The following is a 20,775-nucleotide window of genomic DNA, read 5'->3' as shown; positions in this document are numbered from 1 at the left end:
GAATCGCGAGTGAATGAAAAAAGGTCTGATGTCATGCGGGGAGAAGTGCGGATAGTTAAGAAAAAGACATATTTTGATTTGAGCGTACTTATGATAAAACACCATATAAAAAACTGAAGATACATTAAGGCACAAAATTGGTATGTAAAGTCTAGAGGACAGCATGGTGAACCACAATCATATTCAAATTGTAGTAAAGACATGATAATAATGGCAGCATGTGTTCAGAGACCTAAAAGTAACGGTATTTACAAAATGGATGTCCAATCCTCAGTCCTGTTCAAGCCATTTTTTATACTTTGAGTGCGCAAAATTCATTTAAGCTCCTCTTTGTTCAATAGGCTGCCAATGTCTGCACCCCTGGGAGCAAGCTTGATCTGATTGATGATTGTCCATTTGATATCGTTTTCATTGTGGCCTTGGCTGGAGAAATGTTCCAGCAGGGGTGTGTTTGACGTTTTGCAACGGACACGGGTTCGATGTTGGCATATCCTGGTGCATGCTTTCTGAGTTGTTTGGCCTATATAAATTTTGTCACACGGACACTGTATCAAATAAATTACATTACAGGAATTGCAATTCGTGAAACTGTTTGATTTGATATTTACACCATTAAACACAAAGTTTTGCCCTTCAATAGTGAACTCGCACACACTGCAGTTACCACATTTTTTGTGTCCCATCAGGGGAGTGAGTCCCCAAAGTTCGGTGAGTGTGGAAGCTGATTTAGTCGAGGGTTGAGCTGCCCTGACCAGATGGTCTTTTATGTTACGGCTCTTTTTGAAAGCAAACAGTGGGCGATCGATGTTCTGGGTACCTGCATTTAGTATTGTCCAATGTTTTAGGATGGATTTTTGTAAGGCATTTGACACCGGTGAAAATGTGGTGACAAATACTATGCGATTTTGGACAGTCTTGGGTTTGGGAGTGAGTAGCACTTCCCGTGGGCAATACCAAGCCCTTTTGCGTGCATTTCGTACCAACCGTTTGGGGTAGCCCCGGGCTTGTAGCTTGGATGAAAGTATGGTTGCTTCATGAAAGTAGTCTTCCTTATGGTAACAGTTCCTCCTAACTCGTAAAAATTGTGAGTAAGAGAGAGAGTCACGGACTGCTCGGGGATGATTGCTGTTGTATTTAAGTAGCATTTTCCTTTCTGTTGGCTTGCGGTATAGTTTGGTATTGAGTTAATTGTTGAGGTGATAGACAGTGAGATCCAAGAATGCTATTGATGATTTATTGTGTGTGAGTGTGAAAGTGAGGCCCTGGCAGTTGTTATTAAGCCAATGAAGGAACTGAGAAAGACTACTTTCAGTGGAATGCCAAATTAGAAAAATATGGTCAATATAGCGCTTCCACATGGTCATACCTTCAAAGAACGGGTTGTCTTGGGTGAGGATCCTAGATGTTTCCAAATGATCCATGTACAGAATGGCCAAGTTTGGAGCAAAAGCCATGCCCATGGAAGTGCCCTTCACCTGCTGGTAGAATTTGTTTTCAAAGGAAAAGAAGTTCCTGGTGAGGCATACTTCTAGCAGTTGAAGTATGAAGATAGTGGGGACATTATGTGGGCGTGGCCTTTTATTCAAGATTTTTTCAATGATCAACATCGACTCTATTTGTGGTATATTGGTATAGAACGATTCGACGTCTAATGTGCACAAGATGTCAGACTCAATGTTAAAGGGATGGTGCTCCACCAGGTTTATCATAGACATACTGTCCCTTACATAACATTCCGTTAGGGGGACAAATTCTTTTATTAAGTAATCAACATACTGGCCAAGGGGCTCCAAAATTGAGCCGCACCCAGAGACTATGGGACGTCCTGGGGGTTTGGTTTCATGTTTATGGATTTTGGGTAAGGTGTATCTTACAGGGGTGCGTGGAGACTTGATGTTGAGAAATAGAAACTCCTTTTGACTGAGGAAGCCTTGGGTTTTACCATCAGTAGTTATTTGTAGGATCAATTTCTGGAGTTCAGTGGTGGGATTGGTGGGAAGCCTGCAATAATGGTCTGTGTTTGTGATTTGGCGCAAGATCTCGTTCCTGCATGTGTCTTTTTCCTGTAAGACTATTCCGCCGCCTTTATCTGCAGGTTTGATTATCAATGAGTTATTGTTCTTTAATGTGTCAATGGCTTTTTCTCCTCAAGCGAAATGTTATATGGAATGAATCATCTGGTATTTTCAAGGGAGGTTAGATCTTTCAATATCTTGTTTTCAAACGTGATAATTTCACTGGGGATCATGGTAACACTGGGGAAGAAGGTGGATGGTGGGCGGAGTGGTGTGTTACTGGTGGCTGCCGTGGAGGGATTTTGTAGAAAGAATGCATGCAGACGTATGCGTCTAACAAACCTTAACAGTTCTGTCTGAAGTTCAAGAAAGTTGGGTTTAATAGTGGGTACGAAAGATAGTCCTTTGCTTAATAAGGAAAGTTCAGAATCGGCCAGCACATGTCTAGAAAGATTAAAAAGTGGAATAGTTTGAGACATGTTAGTATCTTTTACCATTGGTAATATCTCCGGCGTGTTTGGCGCTCGCCTAGGGGATTATACCATTGTCTCTTGCCGCGACCTTGATTCTGGTTCTCTCCTCGGCCTCTGCCTAAAAAAGTTTGATTCAATGGGCGGGTGGAGGTGCCCGGGGACTCCCCTTGGCCGGAACTATCTGAGGATTCAGCGGAGGTGTCGGGAAAACCCACTAAGTTGTTGCGCCTGTTAAATCTACCCTCAGGTCTGGTGTTTTGAGGGTTAGAGTAGGTGCGATTGTATAATAGTCTTTTCTGTAGTGAGAGCTACTTCGGATCAGTGAAAATCGGCGTGCGCTTCTTAAGGCCAAGCAACTCGTGCATTTTTCAGAGACACCTCCCACGCATTTTTCAGAGACGCCTCCCACGCCATGTAATTAAGGCTAAATTCTTTGTGGCCCATACTGTGGTTTGAACAAAATACAGACCTATAGAGCTGTTCAAAGCTGTCAGCAAACTGAAATTCACAACATAATAAACTGTATATCTGTCTCACACCTCATTCACCACAATGCTGCACACTGCTTCCCATAACATGGTAACGATAACTGCACCTTGGTGTTCATCAGGCAAGACAAGGAAGCACTTCTCACATAGGGTCAAAAACCAAAGAAAACATCTTGAACCACCCACCGACACATGCCATAGCTTGCTAACCATGTAAATAAGTGCTTCAGTGCCACACATAAGTAAGCACTATAAAAATGCTGCAACAGAAGTCTTCCCCTTTCTTCATTATGAAAAAAAGTAAAACAAAGGGAGAAAAGTTATGTTACAAATGAAAACATATGATTTTCATTCATGTCCTGGTCTTTGCATGAGTACCATTGAGTTGGGTAACAATGAACATCTGTTATTCAGCACCAAGAGACCTCTGGGTGAACCTGCGCTTTACAAATACACATGTTATGTTATTATATTATGTTTGCAGACTATTGGAACAACAAATGGCCAATATTTGGAAAGGCCGCAACCTTACTTTCATTATCAAGCACTTCACTCAGGTCAGTAACATATGCTTTAACTCTGCAAAGTCCATTTTCAGAAAATTCATAGCTCTGCAATGTTCAGCAACAGACTGTCTGCTAAGCCTTGCCCTCACTGCACAGTCCTCTTCTACTTCCAGTAATAATACTGTAGCATGAAACATATGGAAATGTCCTTCAGCCATACTACAATAAACAGAAAGCTCCATAGTCAGATCAATAACAGGTTCAAGTCAGGAACTACCCTTTGTAATGCATTTAAAAAGGAATTCAACACATTCATCTAGTTCCGCCTTATCACACTTTTGTTGAGTAGGACTCGCCTACAAACAATATGAACATATGCAAAAACAGATAGTTGGATTATTTTTATATTAAGCATAACTTTCTGAAAATAAGCATGAAAAATAAATAGCACACTGGTAGAACGCTTTATTCTCATGGTATTTCAAATGGGCTATCATCTCCCACCCAGACTGTGGGGAAAGTTGATATTTCTCAGACATTTCTTTGACTATGCATAAAGAGGGCTGCATTATAGCTTCTATTTGCTTTAATTGAAAATGTCATTATTGAAGCAGAAGGCCCCTTGTGTAACCTCACATATTATTGAAACAATAGAAATAAAGTGTACATTAACTAATCTAATATACAGATCAAAATTATTCAAACTCTTACACATCATGAAATACTGAAAAAGCTCCAAATGAGTAAGCATGAATTTGTTCCTTAAAAACAAATGTCAAATCTGATCACACCTCGTTCACGAACACACACTCCAGTTGTCTTTTGCACTCACCAGCCTGCTTTCCTCCTACATAGGCCATGAGTTTCTAAATCAGTGTAAAGGAGCTCTTTATTAAATATTCTCCTAAGTAACACCTCAAGAACCATGCTTTATATAAAGACAGAACAACAATAGGATCAAAGTGCATGGGTAGAATCACGTAAGGACTAATGAACCTTGCTCAGAAAAATCCCACACAAGAAGAAATTGCATCATCTCCGACTCAGCCACAAAAATTGGAAACAGAACCTGCATGTATTAGATGCATACCAGTAGAGATGTACTTAAGAAATCAAATTGTTTGGCGTAGCTTGGTGCAGCAAAACACAGCTCAGTGTCACAAAAGCAGAGCTGCCGTGGCACAAAGAAAGAGCGTTAGAGACAGAGAGACTGGGAGTGACAGGACAGAAAGGTGAAGGGCCTGTTTTGGGAGGATTGGGTCAGTGCATGTGAAGTGCTTTGATTTTAACATTGGCTGCCACCGCGCTTCAAATTGAAAGAAGATATAATAAAGCACAGTGGCATCAGATGTCAAAATCAAAGGGCCTTGCATGCACTGAGCTGCTTTCACTGACTACAACACAAAGGCAAATTTAAAGCGTACTGTAGTCAGTGAAAGCAGTTTAGTGCAGGCAAGAATCTTTGACTTACATTGCCTGTCACCGTGGTAGCAGCTCAGTGCCTGCAAGGACCTTGGATTTTAAGGTCAGCTGCCACTGTACTTTATTACGAAAGGCAGATGTAAAGCTAAAATTAAAGGGCATTGCATGCACTGAACTGTTTTCCCGGACTACGACGCAAAGGCAAATTTAAAGCGTGCTGTAAAAGTAAGTGAAGGCACAGGGTCAAGGCTGATTTGCATATGGCCATGTCTGAATTGGGGTGGTGTGGTGAGCAAAAAAACGATGGATTTAGGCCCAGATCTCTGTACTGTGGTGAATGTATGACATTGTTCTGCATTCTGTCCATCAACTGTTGTTTTAGCATTTTTCACCCCGAGTGGGACGGGTATGCTCAGACGTCAGTCCCGTGCTCTCCACACCACTGGAGTCAAGCTATCCTGCCTGAAGATGGCTGATAGCCAGAAACCGGTCCTAGGATGCCTGATTCCGGTCCAAGGAAGACATGGCTTGGCAGTTCGGGCTGGAGTGTTCCCATGAGGCACAGGGTCAAGGCTGATTTGCATTTGGCCATGTCTGAACTGGGGTGGTGTGGTGAGCAAAAAACGATGGATTTAGGCCCAGATCTCTGTACTGTGGTGAATGTATGACATTGTTCTGCATTCTGTCCATCAACTGTTGTTTTCGCGTAAAAGTAAGTGAAAGCAGTACAGGCAACAATATTTGATTTTAGCATTGCCTGCTTAGCAGTTGCTGCCCAGTGCCTGCAAGGACCTTGGACTTTAACATCGGCTGCCAACGTGCTTTGTTACTGAAGTCTGATATAAAGCACTGTTGCAGCCGATGTTAAAATCAAAGGGCCTTGCATGCACTAAGCCACTTTCACTGACTTCAACACGAAGGCAAATATAAAGCGTGTTGAAGTCTGTGAAAGCACTTCAGAGCAGGCAATGTCTTTTGATTTTATATATATATATATATTAGATAACTTTATTTCGGTCACAACGGTCCATAAAAGTGCATAATAAAATACATACATAGCTGGATTTTAAAATAATAAATACCAGTAGAAAATACAAGTTCAAATTCATCTTTAAAACACAAATTTGGAGAGTTGCAACTATAACTCTATCCCTTGGCATAAAACTGGTTTAAACATTAAACTCGTTATCGAAATAATAATTAATTACATTTTAAAACAGTAATAGTTCCTAATGGCCCATTACATCGTTAATAACATTCCTACGTCTATACCACATTCCGTACAAAAAATGCAAAACAGCAAATATGATGGGGGTGGGGGAGGGTGTATCGTATTTTAGGACTCTGGATGCTTGGGCACACTGGTGGAAGCCTAGGTTTCTGCAAATTGGTATCACCCAACGTTTGCGTGGACCTTGATACACTGGGACTAATTTTAACATTGGCCTCCACCGGGGTAGCAGCTCAGTGCCTGAAATGACCTTGGATTTTAAGGTCGGCTGCCACCGCAATGTATTATCAAAGGCAGATGTAAAGCACGGTGGCAGCAGACTTTAAAATCAGAGGTCCTTGCGTTCACTGAGCAGCTTTCACTGACTACCATGCAAAGGAATATTTAAAGCGTGCTGTAGTCAGTGAAACCAGTTTGTGCACGCAAGGACTTTGGATTTTTACATCCGCTGCGACCGCGGTAGCAGCTCTGGGCCTGCAAGGAGCTTGGATTTTAATATCGGCTGCCACTGCGCTTTGTTACTGAAGTCAGATATAAAGCCCGGTGGCAGCCGATGTTAAAATCAAAGGCCTTACAATGCATTTAGCCGGTTTTAACAACTCTGCTATTAATCCAGGCAGGGGCACACTTACCAGTCCTGCTCCGCTTCCCAGGAGGATGAGACTGCAATTATGAAGTGCGGTGCCAGCCTTGAAAATGCAGGTGGTGCGTGACTTCAGGAAGAACGTCACGTTTTTTGCCCCGCCCCAGCTTAGCTCATTTCAGCTTATCAGAGCAGCTGGTTTGTGTGAGGGCGGGCAATGGCTTATAGCCGAAAAAAAGACAATGAGGGTCTAAAAAATAAAATGCTTAAAATACGTCTTTATAATTAGAAAGCAGCGTGAGCTACTCCCAGAGGATCAGCGAGCTACCGGTAGCTCGCGATCGACCGGTTGGAGACCCCTGGTTTAGAAACATAGCGGACCCACTATAAGAAGGATTAGGTCGATTATTCGATTGTTTGACAAGATCAAAATATTTTTCAGGATGTTTTTTAGCTAGATGTAGTTGACTTCTAAAGAAATTAGCTTTCAAACTTCTGATTTGTTATAGGTGTTCCTCACCGATCTTAAGTGTTTTAGGTGATTAATGGACGTCGAGAAACTCCAAGCTCTTTCGGCTAGTCTCAGATTGCATCTTTCAACGTTAAGGCTGTCGTTAAACCAAGGTTTAGAGTCTTTGGTGGATATTATTTTTAGTTGTAATGGTGCAATTGAGTCTAGCATGTTACAAATTGAAGTATTGTAGTGGTCTGTAGGGACGTGGACATCTACCATGTCCATCTGGAGAGTGAGGATGTTGTTACAGAGGGCAGTCAAATCATTAACGTTTATGTTCCTCAGACTTCCTTTCAATTATTTTGGTTTCTTTAGCTGAGCCTTTTTAGAACTCACTGCCACTGAACTGAGGAAGATGATACAGTGGTGATCTGTCCAGTCGCATGTGACAACAGATTCAAGTTGGATGTTGTCCATTTTTGCCATCAATAAGTCAAAGGTCTCACACCCTTGTTGTGTGTAGGGCGGTCACAAATTTGGGTCAGCTCTAAGTCTGATATAAAGGTTTTAAATCTGTTCACTGTATGGTCATTCAGGTCATTCCTTTGTAGATTGAAGTCCCCAAGAAAGATCTAGGTAACTTGATAATCAGCGTTTGTTGAGATGATTTCCATGATTTGTTCAATGAAAGGTAGGTTGTCTCGGGGTGGAAGGTAGATCGTGTAAAGCTTGCAAATTAATCTGTTACTAGCACTATCGATGTATAGGTATTCACATGCATGAAGAGCAGGGGTATCTGACTGTTTCACAGAAAGGGTGTTACGGTAGATGCAGGCTACCCCACTGCGTGGTCTGCTAGCTCTATCTAGTCTAATGATGTTGTGACTAGGGGGAACTGGTAAGTCTAGTATAGAAACAGATGCATCGTTTAGCCATGTTTCTGTAAGGATAATGAGATGGAGCTCATGCGTGAGGATGAAGTCAGAAATATCTGGCTCATGTCTAATAGTCAATATGCAGTTGAGGAGCATGCATTTCAGGTGAGTTGTGGTGTTAACTGAGAGAGACTATGTAATGTTAATACGGTTAAGATTGGCTTTGTTTCCAGCTCTGGAATTGTTTCTAGGTTTGGATTTGGCCAAGACCGTACGTTCCGGTATCTCTAATAGGGTTGTAAGTGAGCAGGAGGGCGTGAATGTTGCTTGTTCAGTTTCAAGGGCCAAGAAGGGGCGTTAGGGGAGAGTATGGTTTTCCAGTATAGATTAGTAGAGTAAGGGAGATGGGAAGGCAGCCTCACGCAGAATTTAGCAGCTTGGGCGTGGGTATAAGTAAAGATCATTGAGGACCTGTTGGGCCTTTGTTTGACCATCATCTCTGTGGCGATGTTTGTGAAGCTCTGTAGATCTGCCTTGAGTTGACAAAGGTTGAATGAAATCTCGTCTAGTCAAGATTCCAGAGAAGTGTGGAAACGAGTGGTCCAGGTTTGGGGGAGAAGGCCAGGAGCGGAAGGGAAGCCTTGGGTAGTGGTGTAGGCGTTTTGCTGGTCCGGGAGGTCCGGCAGAGGGTATGCCTGGGTGGAGATGGAATTAAGTGGCAGAGGGGGAAATGAGGGATTTCAGTGCTGAATGAGAGTGGTCTGAGATGAGTTGTTAGTCTTGTTAGTGGATTCGGGCTGTGACATAGTCGACGAATAGGCCCAGGATGTGGGAGTGCAAGCTGGACCCGCGAGGGGGAGTTCCGAAGACAAACAATTTGCATTGAAGTTTCTTTCAGCTGCCTGCTGTATGACAGTGCCAGCTGCTGCCAACAGCATGTGAAATAATTTTTAAAGACTTGCCTGAGGCTAAAGCTTCATACGTGGCTACTGTGAAAGATGACAAAAATGAAAATAAACTGGTGAGTACCCAAAAGTATCCCGATCGGATACTTACTTGTGATAACACTGCTCCGCCCAAGAAAGTTTAAATTGATGGAGTTCTCTAGTCCAATTTGCACCCAACAATTGACAATTTCGAGATAACATTTTTTCTATTTAGCAGTTTTTCTCCTAATAAGATTGATACTGAAATGGCAGCATGTGTCTCATGTTTCACTACTTCAACACACAATTCTACTCGGTCTCTGTTGTCGTTTTGTTCTGCCACTACTGCCCATACTTTGAGATTGTGAAATCAATAAAGTTTGGCTCTCTTGATGATTCTTGCTCTGCTCAGATCGTACATATGGCAGCTGTTATGGTCTCTGCAATCTGTTGAACCAACTCTTTGTCACAGGCGCTCTCCCCTATCCCTCTTTGTAAAAAAAAAAAACGTGTGTGCCAATCTGCTGAAAAATAAGTAAATTCTCCACTAATTTATTTTTGGGTCCTTGCTTGACCGGCCCGGGCTGGTTTCAGGGCCCAGCATTGCACAAACGTAGCACTTATAGCTGTACATAATGAGCTTTCCATGATTCTTGATCAGGGAGGAGCGGCTACACTCAATTCTCCTAGACCTTTTTGCAACCTTTGACATAGTATGTTACGATATACCAGAGGAGAAGCTAGAGCTATTTGGAGTTGCATGTAAGGTCCTGCTCTCTTTTTAAAGGGACCACCTCAAGGAGGCCTACATGCCACCATTGAAGCCATCATGAAAATACACTGCCAGGTTTGTAGCAGCAGTTGATCAAAAATGTTTCTGGATCCAGTCTGGCACCTCCGGGGTTTCAAAAGGTGAGGAGTCTGGAGTTAGGTGGTCTTCGTATCTTTCTAGGTCACTCTAACAGAGAAAGGGCTTACATTGTTGTTGGGATGCTAAGAACAAAAGCCTCCCCATGCAAATGCAATCTTCAAGGATTCTGTGGGTGTAGGGGGTCCGTTGGGAGTGTTCATTGCATTGGATTACACCTAGCTGTTGGAAGCATGCAGAGAAGAGGGGTTTAGTCTCAGACACACACCCGAGCTTCCTGTCTGTGCAGTTTGAACTCAACATTTTTGGAACATTACTATATAGTGCCTGAATAATAACTGTAGGCTTACAGCTGTTTAGCTGTGGATCACACACTGTGCACAATCCTGCCATCTAATGTGGGGCTCAGAACTTTGCAAGTTGTGTTTCTTCGAAGATGCAGTTTCAGCTTTCAGGTAACTTGTAGTACCTCCTCTGAAACACACATTGAATCAGGACAGACTCCACCTCAATTTTTCCCCTCCGTTGGGTACAGACTTCTCCGTTACCACAGCATATTGGTTGAGAGCTTCGATAACGGAGAATTGGGAGGCTGGAACCTTCCGTAGAGTATCAAGATTTATCCAAATAATAGTGATTGCTTCTCAACTAAGTGATCTGAAGAGCCTATGGCCAGATCGTATGAGAATGACTTATTTGGGGGAAGGGAATAGAAAACTCTTGTTTAATTCTGTCGCAATTACAATCACAAGTTCCATGAAGAGACCCAACATTTGGTTGGCAACCTGTGCCTTCCTCATTGAAAGAGCCTGTTCGCTATGCAATGCACTGCAAGAAAGCTGTTAAGCACCAATGAATGAAGGTGGGTGCACTTTGTAGAAATGCAGCACCTGACACAAAGCACTGAGTCTCTTTTTATTACATTGAGGGCTTCGATTCAACACAGTTTTGGTTGGGCTTTCTGGTATAGCGGAAGCCCATGAGCAGCAGATTACTATTTCTCTGTCCCCAAATGACTTCCATAAGATGACCTGGCCCGGTAGAGCAGCTACTAGATAAACAGATTAATGTGCAGGATGACTCCTCTTTAAAGTCATGCCCATTAAAAGATTCCCCACCTGATGGTACATCAGCCTACTATGCTGTCATAAAAAGTGTCGGGTCATCATAAGGTCCAGCTGCTTGTAGTGCCTCATTGAGACACTGTCCAAACATAGCACAATATACATATTTTAGCTCTAGACATTGCAGATACAGGCTCCAGATAAGGACGCACTGGTGTTTTTCTACAAAGCCATGGTTAGCTCCGCATTTATGGATTCTGCCCGAGGTCGAAAACCCATTATTGGTCTACCATTTTATGGTCAACACCTCTTTGAACCATAGTTTGACAAGTTGTTAGAACAAATCAAGAATGACTGCGATACAGCAAAGGCCATGTGAAAACTCTATCAGCAGGAGCAGCAGAAAAAACTAGATTTCTTAGGCGCAGGCACGACAAGCTTCAAAGGCAATCCTTAGTAATACAAGACAGCCCTACCCGCAGAAGCCTTTTCTGGAGGGACAACAGACAGAAAGTCAAGGAGAATACTCCAAAGGAACTTTTCATGGCAACAGCAGAGCCAGAGATACGCACTCCTGCCACCAACCAATTGCCATCCTCTCATTGTTGGGTGGTGACCCCCCCACCCAACAACTTTAGGAGGAAGGTCACTGCTGTAGCTTCGGTAGTGGGGGAATATGACCTCGGATAAGTGAGTGTTATACCCTCTTCCTCTGGGCTGTTACTTTGAAGCTCAACCCCCAAATTATCTGCACCACCTCCACGAAAAAATCAGCAAAGATCATCATAAACTGTTAATGGGGGAAGTACAGGTACTTCTATCAAAAGGCGCCAGTGTATGAAATTATATGCAAGATGTGTATTCTCTGTACTTCTTCATTCCCACAAAGACCAGACTCTGTGGCCAAGCTTGGATTGCACGATTGCCTAATGCCTGCATCATTTCAAACTATTGACGACAACCTTGCCGCACGTCATTCCACTTCTACAGGCTGGGAACTATATGCCATTCCTCGATCTTAAGAATGTACACTTCCATATCGCAGTAGATAAGGCTTATCAACCGCAACTAAGGTGGCACCCCACCAAATCAACAGCCCAAGGAATATTTATCAGATTCCTAGCCATAGTGGCATCGCACAAGTGGCATAGTCCAGTTCATGTGTTGCCATACCAGGACGTCTGGTATGCAGACACATTGGATGCCTTGGCCTCAGTCAAAAAGTTCTTCTCCTACACAAATTAAGATTCACAGTCCTTGCCAAAAATAACACCTATGTCCACAACAGACCCAAGGCTTTCTGGGGACTACACTCAATGCAGTGATAGGGAACGCTTACTGCATCAGCAAGAGAGTGGTGGCATTTCAGATGCTGCTTAGCCTTTACCAGGCGTGGTGTCCTCGCAAGTGACTGTGCACTAGGAGGATCTAGTGTTGGTGGAGCACAGCACAGACTGCTATGGTATAGTAAAAACAAATCTGTCACTAGGCAGATTGTTGCTTGACCCGCAGCCGCAAGTGACCATCAACACAGACACATGCCTGACAAGTTGTGGAGTGGACATGGGTGCCCTCACTATACAGGGTCAGTGGTTTCAGCAAGAGAGACCTCTCCTCGGAGTTGGAGCTCATTATGATGCAGTTAGCCCTTCAATCATTCTGAAAAAGTCTTCACAGCAAAGTGGTCCTGATGCGCACATACAACATGACCACCATATTTACATATAAAACCAAAAGGTCACACACACTCCACAACTGTCAATGCCGACCCAATCTGTTTGGCGCTGGGTGTTACTTTATCAAATCCATTTGCTAGCAGGCCATCTCCTGCAGTGGACAACAACTTTACTGACATCAGCAGACCACCTCAGGGAAAGCAGGAATGGGAGATGAACTTCAGTGTACTCAATCTGTACTTCTACTGTTGGGGGACTGCAACAGTAGACAAAAGCCAAAGCATTACCTACAGGTACCCACTCAACTGTCCTTTTTGCAATTCCCTGTGGACAAGCTAGTCAGGGATATTTGCTTGTGTTTTGTCCCCGCTGGCACTAATCCTTGCGCAGTACAGTAAATGTGTCATGCACCTATAATCACTAATTCTATTTTTTCTCCCCGGGGTTCAAAAGGACTTTGCAGTCTAGATGCTGTTCCCCAAGAACATCTTTAACTCAAAGTGGCTAGACGGACTGTAGGCACATTCACTAATCCTGCATTCTCAGATCACAGATGTCTTGTTGGAATATAAAAGGGGAATCTTTTAGTATGGAGACTGGGCCTTTTATCGTACAGGGCTTTGTAAAATATGCATAGTGCTTTAAAGCGTATTCTTTTACAGTCCAGAAGCCAAGGAAGTTTGGCTAGACCTGGAGTAACGGGTTCATGTTTCCAAACATTTAGCATCATTCTGTTGGACACATTCTGCACAAATAAAGACAGAAAATTACATAAAGACAGAGTTGTGCTGTGCGCTCACCCTCATTATGTGGAATGGTCATTTTATGTTAACCATTTTTATAGAATTACCTTTTATTTTTCGCCCACAGTCTCTATCAATAGCGGTAAAAGCATACCCACATTAGATGCCCAGAGGACCCCCGTGTAATATGTTCACTGTAGTCAGTCCATCGGAAAAAACGAAGGATTTTTTTGTGGCTTTCAGATCTAGGCAATTCTGTCTCAAAGGCAAGGCTGGTGCGGTGGATTGTTAAATGCATGCAGTAATATTTCGCCATAGCACATGCACACTGCATGACATACCAAGAGCACACAATGTAATTTTTGGGTAATGTTCTGCTAAAAGATATTTGGACTCTGCTACCACACGTCCACTAAATGCACATTCAGTCACTACCGTGTGGACATTCACACCCCTAGGGAAGCATTAGTTGGGGAAACTGAACTGAAAACATTATTCCACATGGCTTCCACCTCTGTTTTCAAGCCACTGCATTAGTGGTTTGGGAAATCCTTTTCAGTCTATGCACATCACGTGATCTACAGCTACATATGCTGCAGATATAAAACTTTACCTGTGACAATTATTTTGCAGCTTCTAGGGCTGTAGATTGACATTCACTTTACACACACCACTGGAATTGAGCACATAGTAACACAGGTCGATGTGTGTGTGTGTACACTCTCTCTCTCACGTAAAGTTTGGGTCCAGGTGCATTATGGGTTTCAGGGAAGGTACCACAAATAACCTTCATATCATTTCCAAGTAGAACAACTTGTAATGTTGCGAACCCAACACTAGTTGGCAGGAATGTGCCAAGATGTGAATCTACACCACTGTAGGCAAACCGTTTGTGACAGGTAAGTAAGGTGTTCCCTATCATCCTCGCACACTTTGGTATTGGTTAAATGCTTCTGCTCCAACTTCTTGTTACCAAAGACAAAGGAATGGTTAGTAACCTGCAAACAGGCAATTGACATTTAAGAATGGCATTGTGGTGGGGACAGAGAACAATGCAAGTGGGAAAGTGTTCTTGAGTTTCTCGTGCTCTCCTTCCTCACCAACTTCTATCTTCCCCTCCTCCACAGATACGGGGGCACGTTACAGAACATCACCTTGAAGCTGCCGATCACCATCAACAAATTTTTCCAGGCCACAGAAATGCCCTCCCAGGACTTTTTCCAACGGTGGAAGCAGCTCAGCATGTAAGCTTTGTCCAAACATGTGGGCTGGTGGGGAGTATAGGCGTGGTTTGCAGAGAGAGAGAGTCAGGTAGATTCACACATAGTGGAGCCAACAGCTGATGGTGAAAGCAAGACTACATTAGCATTACATGAAGTTTGTCAAGAGATTCACAGTAATTGCTGCTGCCTATAGACAGAGCTTATATCTGGGAATCCACAAGTGGTGGGAGAGCATAAGTTAAAGGCAGTTGCTTGGGAATCTACAAACAGAAGGATACTTATAGAGCCTGAAAGGAGACCGCTCCCTCTGCCCCGCTCTCTAGGCATGGCTTGTGTCTGTGATCCTGAACGGAAACTTTGGAAACCTCTGAGACCACACACACCTGCCCTTACCCACCCTCTCCATTAAACCAAAGAGAGGGAGAGAGTTGGTGCCTGAGCACAGCGTTGCTACCTGTGAATCAATGCAGATCCAGGCATATTGTAAGAGTACGATTTCAGGGCCTGTAAGCACACATAAAGGGATGACGGTAGAGTCTGGAAGCAGTGCTGCTAGCTTTGCAACCCCATAGGTGTAACGTAACACATGCAAGATATTCACATAAACAAGGTTGAATAGGAATCCAGGCATAGAACCTATGCTTGTGAATTCAGATGAGTAATATTGTAGGACCCTGGATGTAGGGAGCATGTTTGTAAATGTGTAGACCGAGAGCGAGAGCCTACAATTCAGGGTACAGGGTTGTGTTTTTTTTATTTACAGAGTTGGAATGTTAGAGCCTGCATGCTGAGCCTGTGCATGTTAGTTCCCACAGCGCAAGAATGTAAGAGTACTGGTGCAGGGCCGTTTCTGTGAATCCTCACAGAGGCAGACCCAAAAGCCTGGGTATGTTGCCCTGTGTCCGTGCAACCTCACAGAGCAAGAGTATAATCGCCTAGTGCGTGGCCTGTGTCTGCGCAACCTCACAGAGCAAGAGTGTAATTGCCTGGCTGCATGGCCTATGTCTGTGCGACTTCACAGAGCAAGAGTGTAATCACCTGGGTGCATGACATGTGTCTGTGCGACCTCACAGAGCAAGAGTGTAATCGCCCGGGCCAAGGCCTGTGCGACCTCACAGAGCGAGAGTTTAATCGCCTGGAGGCATGTCCTGTGTCTGTGCAACCTCACAGAGCAAGAGTGTAATTGCCTGGCTGCATGGCCTATGTCTGTGCGACTTCACAGAGCAAGAGTGTAATCACCTGGGTGCATGACATGTGTCTGTGTGACCTCACAGAGCAAGAGTGTAATCGCCCGGGCCTAGGCCTGTGCGACCTCACAGAGCGAGAGTTTAATCGCCTGGAGGCATGGCCTGTGTCTGTGCAACCTCACAGAGCAAGAGTGTAATTGCCTGGGCACATGGCCTGTGTCTGTGCAACCTCACAGAGCAATAGTGGAATCGCCTGGGTACATGGCCTGTGTCTTTGCGGTCTCACAGAGCAAACGTTTAATCGCCTTAGTGTATTGCCTATACGCCCTCACAGAGCAAGAGTGTAATTGCCGGGGTGCATGACCTTTGTCTGTGCGAACTCACAGAGCAAGAGTGTAATCGTCTGGGTACATGGCCTGTGTCTGTGAAACATCACAGAGCAAGAGTGTAATCATCTGGGTGCATGACCTGTGTCTGTGCGACAACACAGAGCAAGAGTGTAATCGCCTGGGTGCATGACCTGTGTGTGTACGAGCTCACAGAGCAATAGTGTTATTGCCTGGGTGCATGACCTGTGTCTGTGCGACTTCACAGAGCAAGAGTGTAATCGCCTGGGTTCATGGCCTTTGTCTATGCGACCTCATAGAGCAAGAGTGAAATCGCCTGGGCGCGTGACCTGTGTCTGTGCAACCTGCCAAAAGCAAGAGTGCAGTCACCTGGTAGCCTGGCCTGTGAAAGCACACACAGTTAGATTGTGAGTAAGTGAGTATACACTTGTAAAGCGCATGGCTACCAAAGGCCTCCCAGCGCTATAGACAAAGCATAAATCGAGAAAAGCAGCACATTTTGGGGAAAAGCAGAGTCTTTATAAGTTTGCGGAGAGCCTAAGCTCTGAGCCTGTGTCTGTGAAAACACACTGTGAGAATGTGACAGTCTGTGTGCAGGGCCTGTCTGTGAATCCACACACAGTGAGAATGCGACAGTCTGGGTGCAGGGTCTGTGTCTGTGAATCCACACGCAGGAAGACTGTAGGAGCCTCGGTCCAAGACCTCTGTGTTGTATCTTACCAGACGTAGCTGAGTTATGTCTTTGTAGTTTCTTTATTAGTCTTGGTTTCAGGATGGCATCTATGTGCATCAGGATGGCAATCATGTACATCAACTTGGTATCCATATACTACATCTGATAGTCCATGTATAACAGCCCCAACAGTAGCAGCCTGCCTACTGCCCAGCCCATCTTCAACTGTCACACTTCACTCACACAGGCACTCAAGCATTCCATGCGTCTCTGTCACACCAACATTCCACTCAGAACACTTGCACTGGCTGAGCAGCAAGGAGCTAGGTAAACTGGGATGAACATAAGTAAATAAGCAGGATATAACATATCCCCCTCCTTTTAAATGACAATAACAACACTACATGGGATTAACTATACACAAGAAAACACATATGCAGAAAATAGTTCAAAAGTCAGGGATGCACAGTAAAATACAACATCTCGAGAGAGTCTGAACAATTGAGAAACCAGAAAGGATGAATAATAAATTGATCAGCAATATCAAATATATTGACAATCAATATCTCCCATCCTCCATAAAACAATTTAAAAACAGTTTGTAACGTGTAGCAAATGGTGATACGCACCCAAGAAAAAATAACGTACGCTGTGAAGATGAGAATAAAAACCCATCTCGACACCCCTAATGTAAGGGTCAAACACTTGGGACTGTAACCCATAAAGTCATCCCTCCTGTAAGGGTTTTTTAACTTTAACCATGTATATGAGACTGTAACCCATAACCTACTCCTAATGCAAGGGTGAGTAACGTATGTAAATGGTCCATGACCCATAAAGATATACCCTGTGTAAGGGTTAATACTATGAACTGTGTAAATGGGACTGACACCCATTGAGACAGCAAACAAGATGTGCAGCACAGGGCGACTTATACACAAAGTAAAACAAACGTGCAGCACAAGGTGACTTACACACCATTTAACAAGTGAAAGGATACGTGTAACACAAGGTGACTTACACACCGTATAGACAAGACGTGTAGCGCATGGCGACTTACACAACGTTAACAGATCCCACATGTAAAGTAGTGTAACTATGATTCTGAAAGAGACACGTTAGTGATAGATTCCTTACCTTAGAATATCCCCAGGCGTCAGACTGGATCCGGAAATTTTTGCGTAGCAATACCCCTGCGCGTCGGTAGGCGTCGTCTGCGGCTCCGCGTCCGTCGTCAGCGTCGTTAGCGCCGGAATGACGTCGTCGGAGTACTTAGACGCCGCCCTTGCGCGCTGACGTCAGTTCTTTTTTCCGCGCCAGCTAGCGCAGATCCGGAGAAGCTCTACCCCTAGTCATTTTTTGACTAAACTTTTTGATCTTTTTGATCATTTTTCTACTCGAGTCTTCAACTCCAACGGTGCCGGTAGGGATGCCCGGGTTCAAGCCCTGTTCGAAGTGCGACCGACTGATGTCGGTCACGGACCCCCATCGCCGGTGCCTGAAGTGCTTAGGCCTCGACCACGACAACCGCACCTGCTCCGACTGCCGGGCCCTGACGTCGAAGGCTAGGCCGGAGCGGTCCCGCAAGCGGCTCGAGCTCCGGCAGTCGGCCCCGCGCCATTCCAGGTCCCGGTCCCACGGGAGGTCGAGGGACCGGTCGCGGGGTCGGAGTCCCCGCAGCTCCGGGAGTGGACAGCGGTCGTCGGGATCCAAGTCCTCAGGTAAGAGGCATGAGAGGTCGGAGCGGCATCATCGCTCCTCCGACCCACCCCAACGCTCGCAAGATGCTGCCGGTGGTTCGGGCGACACCGCCCACGCGGCTCCAAGAGAGTCGCAAGCGTCGCCGCCTGCCCCACACCTTCGGGTCCCTGGGCACGGCGCGACGCCGGAGGAGGTCGAGCGGTACCTCATGGCCATGAGGTCCATCCCTCCTCAGCCGGGTCCCGCGGCGCCTTCGGGCCCAGCGGTCCCGGCTGGAGGCCCTAGCGGGTCGGGCGCTTCGGCCCCGACGCCGCCGGGTGCTTCGGCCCCGGCGCCGCCGGCGACTTCGGTCCCGGCGCCGCAGGACCTCACCGGACCCGCTTCCGGATCCGGGTCGTCGCCGGTCGACCTCACGACCTCACCGGCGCCGGCCCCGAGGGTGTCGCCCCCGGCGCCCGTTGTGGACGCCGTCCCCAATCTTCCCTTCGGTCCGACTCTGGCGCCGGAACGGCGCCGTTGGGCGCCGCTTCCGACGGCCTTTGGAGATTTTTATTTCCATGAGGAGGCCCAGTCTGTTGACCCTGAGTTACAGGAGACTGGTGACGGAGGTGATTGGGATGGGTCTGAGGATCCTCTGGCACAGGAGTGCCAGTCTCAAGAGGACTGGACATATGAGCTTGGGGAGCCCAGTGGTATTGACACCTCGCCAGACACTGGATTTGACTCCCCTCCCACCGTGGCTACGGAGGAGGGGGCTGCTTATAGCATAGTGTTAACGAGGGCAGCCAAGGCCTTGGGACTTGAGCTCCCCGTTGCGGCCGTGAGGACTAACCTCCTCACTGAGGTTCTTAAACCGCAGGCAAGCTCCAGTGAGCCTCTGCTGCCGTTTAATGAAGCCTTATGTGACGTTCTTGTGGGCACTTGGTCCAAGCCCGCCACGGGTCCGCCTGTGGATAGGAACGTGGCCAGACGCTACCGCCCGGCTCCGGGCGACCCTTGCTTTTTGTCCACCCATCCAGGTTATCCAGGCCTCCACTTCCCAGACCGCATTCCCGACGGCCCCGCCCGATCGGGAATCCAAGAGATACGAACAGTTCGGGAAGAAAGTGTTCTCGTCCCTGAGTTTGGGACTGCGGTCAGTCAATACCGCGTGTCTCTTGGGCCGCTACACCCACACCCTGTGGGACACGGTCGCGGACGTGCTGCCACAATGCCCGGAGGAGGTCCGGGCTAAACTCGCCCAAGCCCTTGTGGAGGGTCGAGATGCGGCACGATACTCTATCCGGTGTGGACTGGATACCACGGACTCACTGGGCAGGGCGATGGCAACGCCGGTGGCGGTTCGCCGCCACGCCTGGTTGAGGTCCGCCGATTTCTCGGCCGATGTCCAGGCCACCCTCCTGGATATGCCGTTCGATGGCCGGCGCCTTTTTGGCGACAAGGCAGACCATGCGCTGGAGCGCTTTAAGGACTCCAGGGCTACAGCCAAGTCCTTAGGCCTCTCGGCCACGCGCCAGCAATCGGGTGCCTTTCGCTCCTTTCGTGGCCACGGAAGGGGCGTCCCCACACGTGCTGCCAACCACGCACCGCAGAATACCCAGCAGCGCGGTGGCGGCCGTGGAAACCGCCGTGGAGGCGGCGGCCGGGGTCAGCGGCGAGGCCAGTCCACACCTCCCGCCGCAGCACCTGCCTCCAAACCTTCCTAGTCCGAGCTTTCAGGCCCATGTGACGCCTGTGGGAGGCAGGGTTCGCCATCACCACTTCCACTGGCGCACTGTCACATCGGACAGGTGGGTGCTGCAAATCGTCCGAAGGGGCTACTCCCTCCCCTTCAAGGCGACCCCTCCAGCCATGCCACCGCAATTCCACCGCGTGTCGGGGGATCACTTGCAACTTCTGCAAGAGGAAGTCACGGCCCTCTTGGCCAAGGGGGCCATCGAGCGCGTTCCTGGGCCAGAAGTAGGGTGTGGATGTTACTCCCACTACTTTCTGGTGCCCAAGAAGGGCAAGGGGGGCCTGCGCCCGAACTTGGACCTACGGAACGTCAACGGCTTCCTCCGTCAAGAGAAGTTCAAGATGCTGACTTTGGCTCAGGTCTTAGCTGCCCTGGACCCCGGAGACTGGATGGTAGTGTTGGACTTGCAGGACGCTTATTTTCACATCCCCGTCCTGCCGGCCCACCGGTGTTACCTGCGGTTCACGGTAGGCCACGAGCACTTTCAGTTTACCGTGCTCCCCTTTGGCCTTACCAGCGCCCCACGGGTGTTCACGAAGGTGATGGCGGTGGTCGCAGCTCATCTGCGCAGGTTAGGGGTGTCAG

General features: G+C 46.6%; 1 protein-coding gene across 2 annotated transcripts in view; it reads left to right on the top strand.

Moving 5' to 3' along the window:
- Positions 1–20,775, top strand: part of LOC144770573 (AP-2 complex subunit alpha-1) — a 279,721-nt gene that overhangs the window by 242,802 nt on the left and 16,144 nt on the right. For both annotated transcript variants that reach the window (XM_078655212.1, XM_078655211.1), the window contains one exon: positions 14,452–14,568. In XM_078655212.1, coding sequence (XP_078511338.1) covers positions 14,452–14,568 — 117 coding nt within the window. The remainder of the gene's footprint in view (positions 1–14,451; positions 14,569–20,775) is intronic.

The sequence above is a fragment of the Lissotriton helveticus genome, chromosome 7 (genome assembly GCF_964261635.1).
Source record: "Lissotriton helveticus chromosome 7, aLisHel1.1, whole genome shotgun sequence".
In the NCBI taxonomy this organism is placed as follows: domain Eukaryota; kingdom Metazoa; phylum Chordata; class Amphibia; order Caudata; family Salamandridae; genus Lissotriton; species Lissotriton helveticus.
The sequence above is the reverse complement of the archived record's forward strand: the minus strand, read 5'-3'. Positions and strand labels throughout refer to the sequence as shown.